The 21,148-nt window shown below is 37.2% G+C and overlaps 1 protein-coding gene across 1 annotated transcript in view; it reads right to left on the reverse strand.

Annotated features, from left to right (window-relative positions):
• Positions 1 to 21,148, reverse strand: part of dpp6a (dipeptidyl-peptidase 6a) — a 935,015-nt gene that overhangs the window by 30,423 nt on the left and 883,444 nt on the right. The window contains exons 18-20 of the mRNA XM_028804164.2: positions 16,797 to 16,895; positions 4,343 to 4,412; positions 100 to 294 (exon numbers count right to left, since the gene is read on the reverse strand). Of these exons, the coding sequence (XP_028659997.2) occupies positions 100 to 294; positions 4,343 to 4,412; positions 16,797 to 16,895 (364 nt within the window). The remainder of the gene's footprint in view (positions 1 to 99; positions 295 to 4,342; positions 4,413 to 16,796; positions 16,896 to 21,148) is intronic.

Consider the following 21,148-nt stretch of genomic DNA (forward strand, 5'->3'; position numbering starts at 1 on the left):
TAGAATGTCGCAATTTGGCAAATCTGTGTGACAAAATAAAAAAAATAATAATTTGTGAGCATTCATGTATAAGGTTACAATTTCATGAATAATGCATACTTTAGAGCTTCCAGTTGATCTTGCTCTTGAAAATGTCCTAATTTCCGCTGAACTGCATGTAAAAGATTTGTTCCTTGGAATCCACTTCCACGGCCATCACATTTGATCACTATGGTATTGAAGCTGCTCACCAAAACTGTGACCCAATCAACCTGGAACTTCTCAGTCACAGTCTGTTCACCTGGGGTGCCATCCCTGCAAAAAAGTATAGTCTTTTAGAAGTGATATATTTCAACTTCGTAACCGGTGGCATTTCTGCATTAAGGGTCTGAGGGGCACAGCCCTCCAGTTGTTGTGCAAATTAAGTAATAAGCTTCCCTGAATAATTTAACGTATTATTAAAATATTATAACTACCCTTTTCCAATTACCAAATTTTCATCATATGCACAATGTAATTTCTGAACAAGAAAAACGTTGCTTTCTTTGGTATGTGAAACTGTTTTTGTGTTGGATGCAGACGGCCTGTTTTTGGCTTATGGTGTCGGAATAATTGGCCCTGCAGCGTGCTAGGTCTACTTAGAGCTCCTTATTCTCAGCATTAAAATTGGCTCCACTTTCTTTCTTTCTTTCTTTCTTTCTTTCTTTCTTTCTTTCTTTCTTTCTTTCTTTCTTTCTTTCTTTCTCTTTTTTTTAATTGTGTGTTTAACCAAGTTTTTCCTATTCAAGGCTATAAGGCATAAGCCATAAAAGTGATAGAAACTCTTCAACACCACTTGCTTCCTTAAAGGTAGCTACAATAATTTGAGAAATAAAGAAAGCAATTGAATATAAGGAATGCACAGAGCTAAAGACATTTAGCTGATTTTGATCTTTACCCACCACTGAGGTGGACCATCTGTTGGTGCTAAATTTGAAAAAGCAACCAAGGAAGCCTTATGTGTGCTCCTTTCACTTTGTGGAAGGGAAGCCAGTAGTAAGATGCCAGTAAACACCAGATGTAGACATGCCTTTTGCCGCATAAGCTGTTTTCTATCTTCAGAGAGTTCTGTACATTCTGACAATAGTTGGCTGTGATGAATGCTACATATACCTGGTGTAAACAAAGGTGTGTGCGATTTAAAAAAAAAATGAAAATGCAGTAGTGTAAGTGTTCTGATCACTGCTTATGATATAGAGGGTCTGCGGCTCTAAGTGAATGGCCAGTTTTTTAAATAAATAATCGCCGCACTTGCGGCTTAAGGAGGGGACGTGGTAGTGTGGCCGGAGCAGTTCCCTGGCGCGATATGGTCATGAGCGTTTCTGCACTGAAGTGCTAGCTGGGAGATCGCCCGTGTCCGTAATTGACGGCAGGAGCTGCTAATCACCACACTTGTGCCACGTCCCTAATATAAAAAAGAGGAGCGTGAGTGTGGAAGGAAGAAAAAAAGATCCAAGACAGAATGGAGGTTAGAGAAAGAGGAAGGCAGGAGAAGAAAAGAGCCGGTGTGGGTGTGAGTGATCAGGAAGAGCAGACTCGCTGGTGAATGCAGGCAGCCGAGAGGAGAGCCCTGAAAGAGAGTTTGGCCGACACTCCAACTGAGCAATCACAAGGAGCTGGAGTGTCCTAGAAGGTGGTTGGCTCACCGTGGAAGGCAGTGGGAGTCAGAGGAGGCTTGGAAGGGAGAGCCCCAGTGTGAGCGCCCTGGTCACTGGGGACCCGAGCCTTGGTCTGGCAGGTGAGCTGTACGGAACCAGGGGGTGGAAGGCTACCGGACCAGTAGGATAAGGTCAGCTGCAGCTGCAGGTGGGGCGACCCCCCTTTTGCAAAGCTCGATGGGAGAAGCAAAAGATCCACCAGGTAGAAGAAAGAAGAGGGCACCAGGCTTTTAAAAAAGACAATTTCCAGCTTGTTGTTTTTAACTTTGTTTTAAAGGAATTATTTATTGACATTTTAACTTCCACTTGTCGTTTTTATGGATTATTTATTTGTTGAAACATTTTGATGTACTGCACTTTGGACACTGTTTTGGTTTTGTTTGTTTTGTTTTAATAAAAGTACTTGTTCACTTTTTGCACCATCCCATGGCTCAGTTTGATTTATCCCCATCTGCCAGTTTATTCAGTTACATTACTGACGGTGTTGGGTTCAAGAGTCTCCTGAAGGGAGACAAGGGAGCATGAAGCTGGACCTGCACCATCACACTGCTGCTAGGTATTTTGCTGTGATGTTTTCATATTTCCCTATCTATGGAAAGTGAATTGCATCTTTGTGATTGAAATTACATAAAGTTATAACAAACAAACACTGAACCTGACAATTAAAATGAACTGAACCTCAATAAATTCATCAAATGGTTAAACCAGAACTTTCCTGGGTCACTTTGTAAAGAAGGCTAGCTGCAAAAAAAAAAACTACAATCTGCTTGACCAAACCTTTTGAAAAGTGTCTTTCTTTAAAAGTGGTCAATCATATGTTTCTTGACAAAATATCCATCCATCCATTTACCAACCCACTGAATCCGAACACAGGGTCATGGGTGTCTGCTGGAGCCAATCCCACCCAACACAGGGCACGAACCAATCCTGGGCAGGGTGCCAACCCACCGCAGGACACACACAAACACACCCACTAGGGCCAATTTAGAATTGCCAATCCACCTAACCTGCATGTCTTTGGACTGTGGGAGGAAACCGGAGTGCCTGGAGGAAACCCACGCAGATGCAGGGAGAACATGCAAACTCCACGCAGGGAGGACCCGGGAAGCGAACCCAGGTCCCCAGATCACCCAACTGCAAGGCAGCAGCGCTACCCACTGCGCAACCGTGCCGCCCTCGACAAAATATCTGAAATGATCTGTTCTGATTAACAAAACATGTTGATGGTGCTCTCATAAAATAAAGAAAATTCACAATTTTAGAAATGTTTGGTGGGCAGAATGAGGGCATTTACAAATCAGAGTTAAATAAGTTTTTTCGGCCTTTTGTTGAAACTTGAATAAAAAAAGTCACCTCCAGGATCTGAGTTTGAGAACTCAGACTTAACTGGTTAAGGGAAAAAAACACAATGAAGGACTCTGAATCTTAAAAAAAAAACAACAATACTATTAAAAGTAAGGCAAAGGGCATCTGTTCCTTTAGCAGCAGTAATTGGTTACTAATTAAGGAAGCGGGTAGAATGAAAATCTACTGTCATTGCAGTCCCAGAATTTGAGTTTGACAGCTGGAGTCAAGGTATCTGGAGAGGCACATTGGGTAAAGTACTGCATTGTCTGCTGTTTGTTGTTGTAATTTAGCCATATTCAGTATGAAATGGTATATGGTATATAGCATCATTAATGCAACGGGTACATGCCAGATGGAGATCCATCTGATGGACATGTGCATGTTGGTTATGTATTTGTGTTGATCTAAAGTCATATTGCAATGTGAAGTGGTGTTTCTACATTGCTGTTATGTGTGTGTGTGTTTGCGGTGTGCATAAGTATGTCCTGTAATTGACACCCCATCCAGGCTTAGTATCTGACTTACACTTTTTATAAGGAAATGTGCAAATGGATTATTTTTATTAGCTAGTAGAAGATTACACATGTAAATGAGAGTATAACACTTCTCCCAAATATTTTTAATTTCATTACATTTGGTCAAGTAATAAATTGCTGTGCAATAGTTTATTTATTAAACCTCACTAATACATTCATGAAATATTAATAGCTGGAACAATATATATAGAAGAAAAAATACACATATCAAAAAAGTAAACTAATTAAAAAGGACATCTAGCTAGTGGCCTGGAGTTAACATATTATGAGGTGCTCAGAGTGTGTTGAATTACCAGTAATTACACAGTCCTTGAATTAATTTTGCTACTAAGTAAAAAGTGAATCATACATGGCTGCAATTATAGAAGTACATCAATAAAGGTCATTTCACTGCAGGGAAATAATGGATGAGTAAAACATCACTCCAAGTAGAAATCTTCAATCACACACTGCACAGCAGGCAGTTGAAGTCATTATTCTACTGCTGACTTCTTCAAGTCTAATGTGTATTATTTTTCTGTTATTGTATTGGGTATATCAAAAAGAAAGGTGAGCCTGCTCTTTTTGTTTGCCGGCGCTGCAGAATCGTTGATTTAATCTGATGACCTACAAATCAGTTTTATCTCAGTCAGTGTCTGTATATATTTTCTTCATAGCAGTAACTCATTAGATTTTTATAGTCAAAAGACCATACACAGTAGAATTTATTTTGGAAATACATCCATTAATAATAACACAAAGTAAACCTGAATAGATAATAAAATAGTTACTAAAAATACCTACACAAGGAGAAGGAGAGGGTAGTGTGAGGTGTCCACGAAACCCGCTGGTTTAAGTACCTGCAATGTCAGAGCTGTAAAAGCAAATCATAAAATCATTGATTATTAAGCTAACATCATACATTAGAGAGAGAGAAAAAAATAGGTTAAACACCATGGAGCACAAGACAATAAGTACGTGCACAGTAAAATGACAGAAAAATAACATTCTGACACCCGATAAATCCATTTCCGAGCTCCTGTTCCAGAAGCATCAAACACAAGGCAGGAATTAACCCTGGGCAACTGTAGATTCACTAACACAAACTCCCAGTTTCATACTGTCAAATAACTTTTTTTGGGGGACATGGGAGGAGATCCGGCGTGTCAGGCAAAGAACTCACACAGATACAAGGAGCACAATAATTTTTCTTTTTTAATAAATGAGTTGGTTACCTAATATTAGCATATCTTCCTTAATTGGATGCTTTTATGTATGTCACAATTATGAACCATCAGCACACTCCCACTTCAAGTCAGAAAGATTTAATTGTACAGAAAGTAAAAAAAAGACTACAAAATAAAGAGCTGCTTTGCTTTTTATGATGAAGTTGGTAGAGTACAGGTTGCACATTTACTTAATACCTTGAAAAATTATTCAGCCCCCAAGAACATTTTGTTGTATCAGATTTTGAATTTGAAATACTTTTAATTAGTATAGTTCTCTCAGGGATCTACAGAGTCATGCGCACCATATCATGCCAAAGAGTTGCAGAACTGGAGTTTATCCTGGAAGCACTGAATGCAAGCTGAGAAACAGTCGCATTGCAAGACCCACTGACGTACACAAATACACACAGAACCAGTTTAGAATAACCAGTTACCCACACATAAACAAACTATGGGGATGTGTGGAGAAAACTGGAGAAATGAGAAAACATCAGTGCAGATACAAGCACAATTCTACAATTTTCTAAATTATTGGCGGCCTAATATCAGTGGGTCTTCACTCGGAATATATTTTCTGTTTTAAGCAGTTTTACAAATATCAAATACAAGTATTAAATACTATTACTTTGCAATATTCCATCATAGTTGCAAACTCAGCAAAAAGTCCCTGGTATAAAATATCTCCAATATATTTATATATTCAGTCATAATTATTCTTCAATGATCTTCTGGCACTTTATATGTAAATACTTTTTTGCACATTTTTGATATTTGTTGTTAAAGGGTTACATAAAATTAGAATGTCCTGCTCTTTATCTCAAATAAAAATGTGTTAACACCAAAGTGTTAGCCAAGTGCCCCTGAGCTGTTCATCTCCTATTCTGCCCAGCACCTCTAAGAGAGTCTCTAGAGTTCAGACGGGATGTGTTTGTAATACGAGAGAGTGTACAAAAAATCAATATCATCACTGCATTACATCTGTAAGCTGTTTCTTCGAAATTGCCTATGTATACAGTAGATGATGTTCAACTGCTCATAGAAAATGAATGTCAGAGAAACCAGAAGAAAATCAATAAGATAGCTCCGGCAGTAATGTTACATTTTTATTTTGTCATACCTAAAAAAAAAAAAAGTAAAACCCCACAAATTTACATAGTTTAAAACAGAGGTGTCAAGTGGGATGTTATCTAGGGCCGAAAATAGCTATTTCTATACCTGACATGGGGTGGAATCCAACAACAAACAACTTGCATAAATTTCTTTATAAACAAGACACAATTACGGTAGCTCTTAGCTCATCCCAATTTCATATTCTTTCTCATGTCTCTCTTGAAAGTGTCTTCTTTCTTATTAGCTTTTCTTTTCCTGGACATGCAGTGTGTTTGGAAACTCGCAAGTGGTCATGGGAAACAAAATCAATATTGTGTGGAAAAACTTATGTTAGCACCAGCGCTGGTGTTAGCATTTTTGCTGCCCTTGGTGAAGCTGTAAATGCCCCCTGCCACCCATAATTTTCAATAAATAAAAACAAGCAGTTTACTACAGATATTAGATAAATTTGACTTAGTGTTTTAGAACTGAGTATGTTTTATTTTCAAAATGTGAAAACATATACAGTATACTGTAAATATCTTATATATAATTCGCCAGCCTACTCACTCACTTACTTACTCACTCACTCACGTCCGTCCGAAGCCGAATGCGCAGTCGCCTTCTGCGCAGCTGCCTGAAAAACCTTACGAGACCGACATCGCGGCAGGCGGCAGATTTACGGCCGTGAAAATTCAATGAGAAAGGCGACTTCGACCGACATCCAACCCCAACATCGCGGCAGGCGGCGGATTTAAGGCCGCAAAAATTCAGAGAGAAAGGCGACTTCGATTAAAGCTCTAGAGGCCTGAAAGGCGATTTCGACTACAGCTCAAGGCTTAATTACGCATTCATTCAATACACCTGTATCAGGTTTGTGGTGCTTATACTTATTACTATTCCACTCATGCCCATTTCATCTTACGTTGTCGAAACAGGCTCTTTCTCTAGTAACAATATAATATAGTAACTAGGTTAACTGATTGATGGTAATTCCATTTTACAGAATACAGTTTAAAAAAGTAAAAATTCATGTTAATACTAAGATATAATAACATAATAAAATAAGGTACAATATACATATATTAAATATGCAATTCAAAAAATGCTAGGGTTATAAAGTGTATGCTGACCAGTTCGGCGATTAGGCTCATGGCCAGTCTCACCATCTAGGCTTTAAGTAATACAACGAACGCGTGAAAGTTCATTGGTCATCAAGCCTTGATACTCATCAGTTTTAATCACTTTTTGAAGGAAACCTCTAATAGTTGATACTTAATTGTTTAGTTGGGTCTGTATAGCACAGTATATTCAGGTGGAAATCATAAACGCTGTCGGCATGAATTTAGAGGAATTTCATTCTTTCAGGTTTTGAAAAAAAGAGAGGGGAAAAGATGAATCAGGAAAGCAGACCAATGTGAAAAATTTGATTGTGAAATTGAATAACAAGAACTGGTTCTTCATTTGTCACATTGTAAGACTGATTGGCTTGCTGGTGACAATTCTGTGACAGACATGCCTACTGATGAACTTGGGATGTGATGGCAGAACCGTGTGTCGCTAGCATGGTTTGAGGCTGCTGTTTGTGAGAGTCTCCTTAAGACAAGTATGTAACTAAGAAGCCTAATTTAAGATGAAATGTTGAAAATGCTATCATTTATTTTTTTTTAAACTTCACAACATTAAAGAGAGTCATCCATTTTCTGAGCCGTTACTTTTTCTGGAGTCTGATTGCAAGAAATTATAAAACAAAATAGTGCTGCATTCTTAACAGATTTAGGAAACCTCTATTTAAGTACATGTGCACTACTGAGAATACTTGTCAGGGTAAGGGCATAACAATTCAGGGGACAATCAGCAAACATAAGGAAAATGGTGGCTGTTGTTAGTTATCTCATAGATGCAAAGTGAAGCAGCAACCTTAAACGCACACCTAAATATTTTTGTATGAACGTTATTCGTAGTAACAATATCGCATTACCTCGACCATAGAGTGGTACAATGGAAACTGCTACTGCTTCAAAGTTTCAGGAGACTCCATGACTCTTCTTTCATCTGCATGTATTTTCTCTTAACACCACTGTTTTCCTCTCACAGCTCAAAGACAATGCAGTTTATGCTGACTGGTAGCCTTTTATGAATAAGTGTACAGTACCTTGTTGTGGGCTGGCACAATGTCCAGGGACGTTTAATGTTTTTCTTTTGATGGCTTTAATGATAGGCTTTGGCCACATAAGACCCTGTTATTCAATTAAGTAGGTTTAAATAGGAATGGGCGGATGACTCATTAATTCCCACATTGTCATATATAATAATAAAATATTCATTACTTATTACCTTTTTGACTAAAACACATACTGTAAATGGGTGACCAAGTAATTTATGGTGAACTATGCACAGTTTGATGATATCCTGTTAAAAATATAAGTGACAGGTGTGCAGTGAGCTGAATATAAAAGGAAATATTTTTCTCTAAAAATAAACAAAGAGGCGATAGATAGATAGATAGATAGATAGATAGATAGATAGATAGATAGATAGATAGATAGATAGATAGATAGATAGATAGATAGATAGATAGATAGATACTTTATTAATCCCAAGGGGAAATTCACATACTAGTACACAAGAACACTATTTAATGAAGCCCACTGGCAATATGACCTTTCCTTCTTGGAATGATACGTTAAACATCATTATTTTTTACATTTAGTCATCCTACTTTGTTCTATGGTTTGATGACAGTGTTCTTTTTGTCTACTCTACAAATCTTTTTTAGTGTTACCAGATTATATGAAGTCTCATATAATAGCGCTGTCTACAGTACATTGATTTCTTGTCAAAATGACTGCACAGGGCAGATGATAGACATATTATTTGATCTCCTTAATTCTGAGGGGACTTGTGCCACTCAAAAGGAGTTGTCAAGCTCAAGTGGCCTGACTGAATCTGTTGTTCAAAAGCAAAATTTTTATTTTAGTAATGACAATAATTCTATTTTCCAGGTAACAAAAAAGGTGATAGATAACACATAATACACATTTAGGGTCAGAGACATGTTCAGATTTCCCAATATTTTCACACAAATATATAAAAAAGGGGGTTTGCAAAATTAGAGATAGATGTGTTATATCTATAGAACATTGTTACTATAAAAATAATGTTTTGTACAATGTTTTTATTGACAGATAGTACATCATAAATCTCTGCTGAAATCAGTAAAGCACTTCCTATCTATCTATCTATCTATCTATCTATCTATCTATCTATCTATCTATCTATCTATCTATCTATCTATCTATCTATCTATCTATCTATCTATCTATCTATCTATCTATCTATCTATGACTTACTGTTTCTTGGAATACTGGAATGATTATGCATCATGGTGAATCTTCTGGTATTTTCTCTACTAACATACTTTTTATTTTATTATTAGTAAAATTACATAGAATTTTCATGATGTTGATCTACAGTGTTAAAGTCACGCTTGAAAGTGTACATATAATTGTTCTGTGTCAATATCTCTCAGTTGGTCCTGCTGCCTCACCTCTCTCTATCTCGTTCAACACTTTAGCTGCCTCATTTCTCAATGGTCCTTAATTCCCTACCTGTTCTCATTAACACCACTGTCTAATTTGTTCTCTTTAATCAGTAACTTCTCCTTGTACTTCACCCAAGTGTTCTTAAGGCTGTTACAATCAAATTCAATGTTCCACTTGGAATTTTTAAGCAATTCACACTGATAACATCTTGCTCTAATATAGTGAATATATTCTTCTTTCTTTACTTTATTCAGGAGTCATCTGAAATCTCTTGCCCTTATGATACTTTCTTTCTTTAGCACTAAACTAACTCTTCTGTCCCTTAAAGGAAAGTTTCTTCTCCTTAATTGTTTTTCAGACATCTGAATTCCAGAACCCACTTGTACCTTAGTGGCACCTTTTATCTGATTAAAAATTTCAAACAGACATTTTTCTATTTTGTATTCACATTGTTGTCTCTAAAAGCTTCACTTGCTGAAGCTGTCAATGTCCACATAAATTTATTTTGCACAGCCTCCTGATTCAGCTTCTAAATTTTCGGTCTCTCTATATGCTTTCTAACACTTCTCAGTCTCTCATTCTTTTAATAAGAAGCTTTCAATTTATCTGGTCAAAATATGATACTGAAATAGCAAATATCTCTGCATTTTGTTATAAAATGCTTGTCATTTAAAAGTAGTCTGTCTTGATCCTAAAACCATCTAATTTAAATGTCACCTGATTTTTACATTTCTTCTCAGGTAAAGTGTTGCACAATAATTTCCACTGCATCTTAAAACTCCAGAATCCTCACAACCTTTCTGACATTAAAGCACAAATTCTCTCAGCTCGAGCTTTCACCAATTTATTGAGGTCACCACCCTGCACAGCTGTCTCCCTCTGCAGCACCCCATGTTCAAATAGAAACAATCTACCTTTAACACGTCTTTTACTTTATTATATCTGCCAAGATGTACGGTCACAGACAGATGATTAAATACTCAAACCTGCTTAGATAGATACTGTAGATAGATACTTTATTGCTTAATCCAATTCATGGTCATAGAAGGTTGGAGACATTATATCATCTGGTTATTTACCAATAATTATTGTTAACATGGCTTTCTCATAGCTTCATTTTAGTTTAATCCTGATATTCTGTATATACATTTAATTATCATTATCATTCATCCATACTAACACCTACTTTCTCTGCTGTTCTTTTTCCATTTTTCTGTGGTGGTGATCTGCACCACCACCACCCGATCACAGCAGTGTGCAGTCCCTACATTGATGGATTGAAGGCCAGAGGTCCACATGACCATCATCATCAAGTTCTTCCATGAGAATCCTGAAAACCATGAGGACTGATTGAGGTCATTAATGTTAGGTAGAATGGCATTGGAACCCCTGCAGATTTTGTTTTTTCTCCAGCCGTTTGGAGTTTTTTTTTTTCTGTCCTTCCTGGCCATCGGACCTTACTTTTATTTTATTTTAATTACTATTGCCTAACTTTATTTTTTATTTTGTTTTTTTTTTCTCTTTCTTCATCCTGTAAAGCACTTTGAGCTACATCATTTGTATGAAAATGTGCTATACAAATAAATATTGTTGTTGTTGTTAAAATTAATGCACACTCACATATCATTGTCCCAATTACTTTCTCCACCATCATTGGTTTAATTTCTTTCTCTGCTATAGAAACTTGCACCACCTGCAGTAGCCATAAGCAATCTCATAGTGTAAACTGATTTCTCCAGAGCCACCTATCACAATCCTCATTGTTTCTTTGGCATATCTCTTCTTATTTGCCACATTGCCTTCACCTTTTTGTACATCAAACCAAGTTTCCCACAATGCATATTAGTTCAGTATTATCTTTAAACTGGGTTAGATTCAACAGTGGTGTGACTGGGTTTCCAAGTTCCTTTTTGTTGTTACCAGCTGGGGGTGTCCTTGTGGCACTTCCATCTAACCATACTTTGTGTCATCTTAGGGGTACTAGAGAAGAAATCCTAATACTGGGTGTGTTTTCTGATGTCAGTCTCACTTAGTCACCTGTATGTCACAACAAGGAACCATCTCACTCTCTTCTACCCACAGGTCAGGAAGGTTTAGTTGTAGAGAAAGTATGAAAAAAAGTAAAAACATTATTAGCAATGTCCCTGTGAACATGGGATGTCAAGGCAGAGGAATGCTTGTACATGTAATCTTTATTACATACTTGACTACCCAGCTGTCTACAGTGACTGAAAAATTGTTCGACCCACAAAAACCTTTTTCAAATGTTATTGTGGCAAATTTTAAATACAAGACAGATTCAATGAGAATTATTCTGTCAGTGATCTTCAGCACATTCTATCAAATCAAAAGGTCACATGACCAGAGTCTATCCCAGAATCATTAGACACACGAGAGAAAACTAGTTCACCAAAATGCCCCAGTTACACACACTCATAAAGGGGCCAATTTGAAATTGCCAGCTAACTTAACCCTTGTATGTTTTCACTTGTGAGAGGAAAATGAAAAAGCACATAGACACAGGGAGACACATTGGCCCTCATAAACAATGACTCAGCATGGAATTTAAACCCAGCACTATGGATCCATGAATTGACAGCAGTACCCTCTTTGCAGTGTGACCTTAGATCAAAGGAAGTGTGTTATGGAATAATTTACAAAAACTAAAAATTAGAAATAATCCATTAAACTAGAATATATTCACTTCATATCTGCCAATCAAAATTTCCTCATAAGTATGAAATTAGTGTATCACATGCTTCAAATTAACCTGTAAGGATCTTTCTCTAATGTCTCAAAACTTTAAAATAAACACAAAATAGCACTGTTCCATTTACTTTTTTGGCTGATGTCTTTATCTAAGGCGACTGACAACATTTGAGACACAACTGATTACATTTCTTTTGTTTATCTCTGTTGGAGCACACACAGGTGAAGTAAATTGATGGTCACACAGTGTCAGCAGAATTCACAACTTCAAGTCCAAAGCCTTAACCACTATACTACACTGCATGCAAATCAAAGGTTGCTCAGTGTAGTTTGTTGTACAAAAGTATGGAAAATGTATAACTATTAATATACTGCTGAAGTCTGATCATCTCCATAAACTTAGTAGTTAAGTACAGTAAGAAGGACACGTCTTAAGGCTGATTTATACTTCCACACTGACTCTATTCTGTAGCTATGCATGTAGGCTGTTTCACTGAAAGCAGTTCATACTTCTGTGTCATGCTGCACTGAATGTTAGCTAGTGGTGCTTTGTAGTACACAAGAAAAATGAATAATCCATTAAAACACTGACAAGTTTTTGCCCTCCAGGGTCCACTCATTTTCTTCAGTAGGAAAACAAATTTGTCCCTCACATTTTTTCCACTTTTTCATATATTTGCCAACTCTCAAACTGGAAGACAAACAGAAACGCATTTCAGTGAATACAAAGTTACCAAACTGGCTAATCAGAGTTGCAGGGGTCTGCATAGTTTGTGCAGGCACAATGCATAGACACATTTTTGATGAGGTATGTGTTACACAATGCCATGTATACACCATAAGTAATGCAGACTATGGCACAGACTCAACAAAGAAGTACAAATCAACCTTTCAATCAATGTCACATTACACGCTATCTAGTTGGAGGGGATGTCAAACTTGATGACCTGAGCATATCAATTTACATGACTAAAAATCACTGTCAAATTACATGAGTGTGTGACGACTTTCCAACGTTTTGTGAGTTCACCCCCTTTTCTGATAGCAATAACATGCTGCATGATGGAGCTGATTTCATGATGAGTTTAAAGCTATGGTGAGTTTAGCGTCAATCACTGCTTTTTTTTCTTTTTTCCATTCTATTATGGTACATAAAGCACAAGACAGACAAGGGTCTCTTTTGTGTGTGACTTCCTTATTCCTTTTAGCTGCATTATACACATTGTTCATCCAGTTGAGCACTTTTTGGTTTTTGTTATATTATTTTTTGTGTCTTTATTTTATTTATTTTTTTCTTATTCTGTAATTGTATACTGTCATTTTAAATATGCGTACTGTATGTTCTGTGTGTGATACCCAAAATGGCAGGGCCATTCTGATGTCAACTCAGCTCAATACACTACTGCTGAATCTCGCTTCTAAAGCCAGAAGGAGAACCCTGCAGCAGTGATGTCAGGGTGGCCCCACCTCCTGAGGCATCACCTGTACAGCATAGGGAACAGCAGAATAACCAAAGGGAAAGTATATAAATAACAAATAGTATAAAACTCACAAAAATAACATAAAAACATGAAAAATAATAATTAAAAATTAACAAAGACAACCATAACACAGAACATAAATACAGGTCAAGAAAAATCCCTGGTTGTAACACAACAGTTTTTATGACCACGGAACCTGTCCCTACAGCTCAAAACAGAATCAAGCCTATTTAATTTTTGTTGGGGTGAGTCATAGACTGGTTGGATTAAGTAGATGGGTATGACGCAGTACACGGCGGGCCACGACTTGCTAGGATTATGAAAATGAGGTCTACAACTGGGAATCTCTGAAAAAGTTGTGTAATATGACATTGCCTTTCAGGAAACAACTGCAAAGCTAATTGTGACTCCGAATGAGGTATTGAGCAGCTTCAATTAGAAATAATATGCATGGATCAACAATCTCCAAGGCATTCCACAGAAACAGTCAGCATAGGTGAATAATAAAGAAGAAGCTCTTGTTTGCATAAGCCCATACCACTGCTGAAAAATGTTTGGAAAATGTCACCTATTTGTATACTACAAATATGTTGCAGTGACTCTTATAGTCTGATGAGACTATGCTAAAAATTATTTATGGGGTGAATTGAATACTTTGATTTAGCCAGATCCCCTCATCCTCACTTTAAACAGTAGTATAGTAAAATCATATTACAGGCATGCTTTTCATCAACAGTAACTGGCAGAAAATTCTGGAAAAATCTTTGACACCCTGCAAGAACAGCAAAACTGGGGAAAAATATATATTTTAGTTGGACAATGATCTGAAACACACTGTGTGTGCAACATTACAGCGGCTTAGAAGGAAGGAAATGTTTATCTGTTTATAAGCCCATCAAAAATCTACAGGAAAACCTCTATAATTACAGTCCATCACCATTCAAAAAATCTGACACAGCTAGAGCGATCTCACAAATAGGAATGAACACATAATGCTCCATCAAGGCATGCGAGGTTAATAGATGCTTACCAGATAATGATTATAGCTGTCAGAGGTGGTCAGACTTGGATGGCAGGGGGATGACATGAGTATTGTTCTGTATTTTTTTATTTTTTTGCTTTAGGTGGGGCTCTCAGACTAACTGTACCAAAAAACCCCTAATCTAATGTATCAAAATATTAAGATGCAAGACTGTTAAATACAAAGATGAAGGATAAATATTTTTTTAGGGTACTGTATACCAAGAAATCCATTTAGACAATAAATGCTACATAACTATGAATAATTGCTAAGTAATTACATAGATGATTACAGAATAATTACTTGGTAATTAAACACAAATTAAATGGTGTAAAATAATATATTACCAGTATTTTTCTAAGGTGTTTACCTGTCAGTACATAAATACTAATAAACAATCAAAATTCCATGACAGCACCTAATCTGGCCTGAACACCTTCTTAATTATTGTAATCTATTCATACTGACAAGAGCAATTTACTGAGTGACCTTCCAAAATTTAGAATGATGCATAAAATATGTTTTTTTGTTGTGTAATTACAGAAGACATGTACATGAACATTATATAGATAATCTTAATGTCAGCTGTGACTTGTTATGCTAGACGTAAAATTAAAATATATGGTTTATGTCTTCCTGGCTACTTTGACATTATTTTTCCATTCAACCTTATTTCATTGATTTAAAATATTTTTTATTCCTTGTGCCTACAACGGGTTTCATGTGCAAGGGAGACAGCTTAATGGCTTTGGTGATGGTAATTACCTGCCAAACTAGAGGATGGCACTATGTTCTAATAATCCCTTCCCATCTCCTCCCTTTGCAAAATGGGAGATTGGCAGCCTCTCCATCGACCATATAACCTGGGAACAGGCTGAACTCACATCTAAGTAGATGTCCCTCAATTATTGCATGATTTATGTTTTTTCAAAACCTTCAGTTATAAGGGGTCACCAAGGTGGTGCCCCAACTCTTTATCTTTGTCAGTTTCCTCTTTTACACAGGGTAGATTTCAGATTCCCAGTAACTGGTCTCGTATCTATCTTGAGTGAACTGACGCTAGGGGTTGGTAATATATTGCTGTCCACTTAAAGTTGGATCAGAGGGTATTGATCAATGGGAGAGATGTGGGAGTCTTGTAGGACATTTTACAAGTCAGCATATACTAAGAAAAAGGGTGTACTGGAGTATTTCCATATTTAAAGCAAGTTGGATCATCTGTCATAGAAGCAGTTACATGCAGTTGACCATTTAAAAGGAAATTAAAACTCAGAGGTACAGTGACACCAGAAAGTGACTGAAGAAACCTGATGGCTTTAAACTTTGAAGTTCATCATCACCTAACAGCAAAAGGATCCTTAAAAATTCCAAAAGTAACATACAGACAGTGTATCAATGGCAATGATAGTTTCAAGTCAGGATTCATCTTCAGAGGAGTACTAAATTAACTAAAGGAAAGAAAAGGAAAGGAAGGAAGGATACCAAAGTGAGGGTGAGAAAGAGAGAACACGAAGTGAAAGGTCACATCATAATATGCAACTTTTCCAAGCAATTTTCAGTTGCAGCCTTCATTTACATAATCTCAGTCCAACTAGTCAACAACTTGAATTTGAGCCACATCATTTGTATGAAAATATGCTATATAAATAAATGTTGTTGTTATTGTTGTTGTTGATAATATCAAAGCTGTTTACATTTTGTCTTTAATTGTAGGGGCAGGTTTTGTGTGCATGAGAGCTGACAATCAGTGAATGTTCATCCGGAAATACAATGCAGCAGCAAGAAATATGGAACACAGGAGCTTCAGAACTCACCAAAAGAAGAGAAGCTCATTTGTCTGCTGTGTGGTGTTTTACAAACCACGATAAAATGTAAAAAACAAAAAACGGGTAGAGACTGCAGCTGAACTTTCCATATCTATTAGCAACCAGGGTGGTGCCCCAACTCTTTGACGTTGTTGTGTCTCATCTTACAGTATTTAAAATAAATGAAAGAACAGCTGTAAATCTTGCAGGAAAAGGCAAATGCAAAAAGAAGGATTATTTTCATGCCAAAAATAAAAGGAAGCTGTCCAAAAACACCTGAAGTGAGTTAATTTTCTACAAAAATTCAAGCATGTATTCATTTCAAAATTTGTAGACTATTAAAGATTTAGGTAAGAATTTAATCAATGGAAATGCTTACGGTAATCGGATACCACAAAATCCTGATATTCCACTTTGGGCATCTGGAAGGAATCAAGAGATCGCCGCACATTGTCATTGGTCTCCAAATCTAAAATCTCTGCAATGGAAAAAAAAAACATATTTTCAGTGACCTATTGTCAGTGATGTTTTATTACCATGCACAATATAACAACAGGTATAATGTAATAATCCCGATTTGTTTTTTTTTTTTGAGCAATCAATGAGCCTCTATGGTGCAATTTAGCAAACATCTAAAAAATATTCCTGTGTTAAACATTCAGCGACCATTTAACCATTTAATAATTTTACAAAGGCTCATGACAAATTAAACCATTAGTTACTAATTACACAGAATACATTTAGCAATTTATGATGACACAGTATTGTTATGTTACACTCATTGCACAGAAGCAATTAAAAAGTTACATATACTTTAACAACAGTAAAATATGAATCAAGGAATGCTATGCTGAAGCTTTATAATATAGCAGTGGACTGCAGTAGAGTATTTTGATTATAATGCTACAAACAAATGATATTGTGATGGATACATTGTTAAAGGAAAAACAACCATGTATACATGGAGAGACTAAAGGACACATCTTAGTTCTGAACAAAGAAGGTGACATGCGGAACTCCTGTATGTTCAAAATAATACAAAAGCACTCATAATAGTGGTTAAACAGGACTTTTTTCACTTAATAGTAAATGATGTCGTTCATGACATCTGTGAAAGTAAGAGCGAAGTACTTCCCACAAGAGGTCTTGAAATAAACTACTATATTGACGTGAAACTAGTCATGTAGTTGAAGAGAACATTTTTGTAACTTTTAAAAAGTATCAGTCAAATACTGGTACAGCTTAGCTTTTAGCTGATCAGACAAAGTTAATGTATTAAATGATGTTTACAGTTTTTTATGTAATAATGAATGAAAATATCAAGTACATTATGACAAAAAGCATTATGAAATTGTAAATGTAAGAGAATTTTACATTTTTTTCCCTCATAAACCATATGTACGTTTAACTACTCTATACTGTCTGTAGGAGCAATGTGAGTAACAGTTTTTTGTATTATGTATACAACAATAAATTTAATCTTGAAAATGAACCTGAAATCTTAGCCTGACATGTAATACTGAATGCCTTAGTTGGTAAACACCAAAGAGCTTATCATGCACACACATCTGGGGACCACCTTCCTGGCTCTAATGAGGTAAGCAATACCACCCTGGGACAAAGTGCCCAAGAAGGACAACTGACCCTGACCCCCAACCGAGAAAAACTCCATCCCTTCTGGTCTCCAGCATATAAAGCTGGGCCATTCCCGAGAAGCTGGCATCATATGCCGACTATGCAGAGGAGCTCTTACTGCTAACCACATTGCTGCTGAACAAATCTATTTTTGTTAGAGCTATTGTTGGTTGTCTTTTAAGTTTATAATTAAATGGGTTTACCAGGGTGGTACCCCAACCTTTCTTGGCTTATGCGAGCTGTCTTCCTGCCCGGTCACCTCTTACAACATACAGTAAATCAAAACTGTTAAACTTAGCACAGTGTAAAATTCTGAAAGGCATTATCTAAGATAGATCATTGTGAAAGATGCTACAGTATATAAGATAGATAAATATTAGATTAAAGTGTAGCCAGGTTTTATCCCTTGCTCAAATTTCTTTTCCTTGAAATTTTTACTTTCTTTTTTGATGTATCATGTTGTTAAACATGTCTTTGTACTCTTTGCAAATGAATTGTATTTTTCAATTTGTACTACTTTGTTGTATATTAATTATGTATTTATTAGTTATTTCTTCTATGTATCTACATGTGGTCCATAGGGGGCGGGCCCTCCTAAGGTCCCAGTTGTGGGAACGCCTCCAGCTTTACATAAGCATTAGTGACTGGACTCTGTGTCTTGTATTTCCATTTCTTCGGGTTCTTATTTGATTGTTGATTGTGTAAGTGCTATTGTCTTTATTATTTTCTGGTGGTGAATTTTGGACCTGTTTAAATGATTTAGTTTTCTGGATTTTGGATTTGCCGTCATCTGCTTAAGTTTGCCTTTTTAGGCATATCCCTTTTTGACTCAATTTTTTGCCTTTAGTTCTAGTTTATGAATATTGTTAATGAAATCTTTAAAATAAATAGGCACATTGTTTTTGTTATTTGGGACCAAGGGTTTATTTGGTTTCCACTCATCTTTTCTTTTGATATACACTACATTTGTTCTTAGGTCTGGTCCTTTTCCACCTGTACAGGCCAATAAGTCTGTTTCTTAAATTTGAGGCCAGACTGATTTTTCTTAAAAAGCCATATTTGGAGCCATGCTGCCTAGTTTTTGGATAAGCCTGGGCTCCGAGTATAGTGAAGCTCAGTTGAATCATAACATATTAAAGACAATACATAACATAACTGCTGAGTCACAGTATGGAAAACAGTGGTTCATGCCCCTTATGCTCCCCTTTTGGCATTTGTATATGTGTGGGATTCCTCCGGGTCCTACAGCCTCCTCCCACAGTCCAAAGATACGCCGGTTAGGTAGATTGGTGTTGCTAAATTGGGTGTAGTAAGTGTGTGGTATGTACAGTACATGTAAAGGAGTGTGTTCCCCTGCAATGGGCTAGCACTCTGTCTAGGGATACAGTTTCTGCCTTGAAACCTTTGCTTGTTGGGATAGGTTAAAGCCCCTTCTCAGGATTAAGCGGGCATAGAAAATGGTATGGTATTAGATAATATTGTGCTGTCTCTTGTGCATTTCCCCGCCTTGAACCAGGCGGAGCATCCTGCCGGCTACGCCAGTGTGGAACGAGCACTGGACACAGACAGGCAGACATGTTTAAAGTCACCACCACATGTTTATTAACACTAATATTTACAAGTTAAGTGCACCATAACCCCAATCTCCCCCAAACTCCAGGCCAAACCACACTGCCTCTTCTTTGGACCGCCTTCTTCTCTCTCTTCACCAACCTCGTCCGTCTTCCACCCGACTCCAGCCCCTGAATGAAGGGAGGCGGCCCATTTTATCTGCACCCGGATGTGCTTCAGGTGTGTTCCGGCAACCTCCCCCAAACACACCCCAGTGTGGCGGAAGTGCCGGCTGTGTACCCGGAAGCACTCCGGGTGTCCCCACTCGTCTTCCCCCCCAGCACTTCCTGGTGTGGCGGAAGGTGCTGGGGACCAGGGTTCTCCAGGCATGGGGGCGCCCCCTGGCGGTGACCTCGGGCCCCTACAGGGTTGAGCTTCCCAGCTCTGTACCCGTGGCCCCCAAAGAAACCAGGGCGGTCGCCCCCTCGTGGTCTAGAGGAGGCATGAGCCCTCCTCCTGTCTTCCTGGGCATCCCGGCTGGATGCCACCCCCAGACGCATGCCACACTCTTTAAATGTAATTATTTTCTTTGTGGGTAGCATCATGAGATATTGAGATTTTTTTTTACGTATATCTCTTAGCAGTAATTCTTCTAAGAAAAAACATGCATAGGAATATGGGTTTATTTATGTTTGGCAAATTTCTTTGCAGTTACCTTTGTAGTATAATGTTCCTGATTATACAGTAGTTATTATTTGCTTCACTGCCCTGCAGCATTATTTTGTTTTGCATGTGGGCACCACCATGATATCATTCCCATTACTAGTATGCTGCTTCCAGTTGCCAAGAAACGTGGTTTTAGATGGTGCTACATCTTATGTCATCAGTGCAAACCCTTAAATGCTGTCGTGACAATGCATTTGTAATCTTGTTTTGGTTAAAGTATTCAAACGGACTCTAAGTTGAATTTCTGGTTTCTAAACTTCTAAACTATCGGTTTTCAAATTGACTTTGATTTCTGATTGGCAATTAGGCTTTAATGCAATAGGTTTTATCTTCTCGGGATCAATTTATTTCTTTGGGCAGAAAAGATGACCACCCTGACAACACCACTCTTGGGCACTCCCTGTGGTGGTATAAGTAAGTTGAGAAGGCCTAGGAGTGGGAATTATGCATCTTTAGTGGATTTTGTAAGTAGTATGCTTCTTGTTGTAAGTGTTCTCTAGTTTTTTGAATTTTTCTTACTTTGTATTAAAGATTCTGCTTCCACAGTTTGTATTCAGTCTTTCTTTGCTTATGATTGCCTTTGTGTCAAATTCCTTTGTACCTCTTTAGAATTTTTCTTTGTTTTCCTTTTTAGTAAAATAAATCCTTTGCTCTTTCTATAAAAACCAAAGGTTTATGGTTATCCCTTTTCTTGTTGGACTTTTGCTTGTTTTTAATACTATTACTTTGTTGTTTTTGCCAGCTTCCAATTTTTGAACCTACTTCAGGTAGTTTTTCTGGCCAGCTCCCTAGCTTCTTTAGGAAGTCTCAGCTTATTTT

Source organism: Erpetoichthys calabaricus, chromosome 6 (genome assembly GCF_900747795.2).
Source record: "Erpetoichthys calabaricus chromosome 6, fErpCal1.3, whole genome shotgun sequence".
Taxonomy (NCBI): domain Eukaryota; kingdom Metazoa; phylum Chordata; class Cladistia; order Polypteriformes; family Polypteridae; genus Erpetoichthys; species Erpetoichthys calabaricus.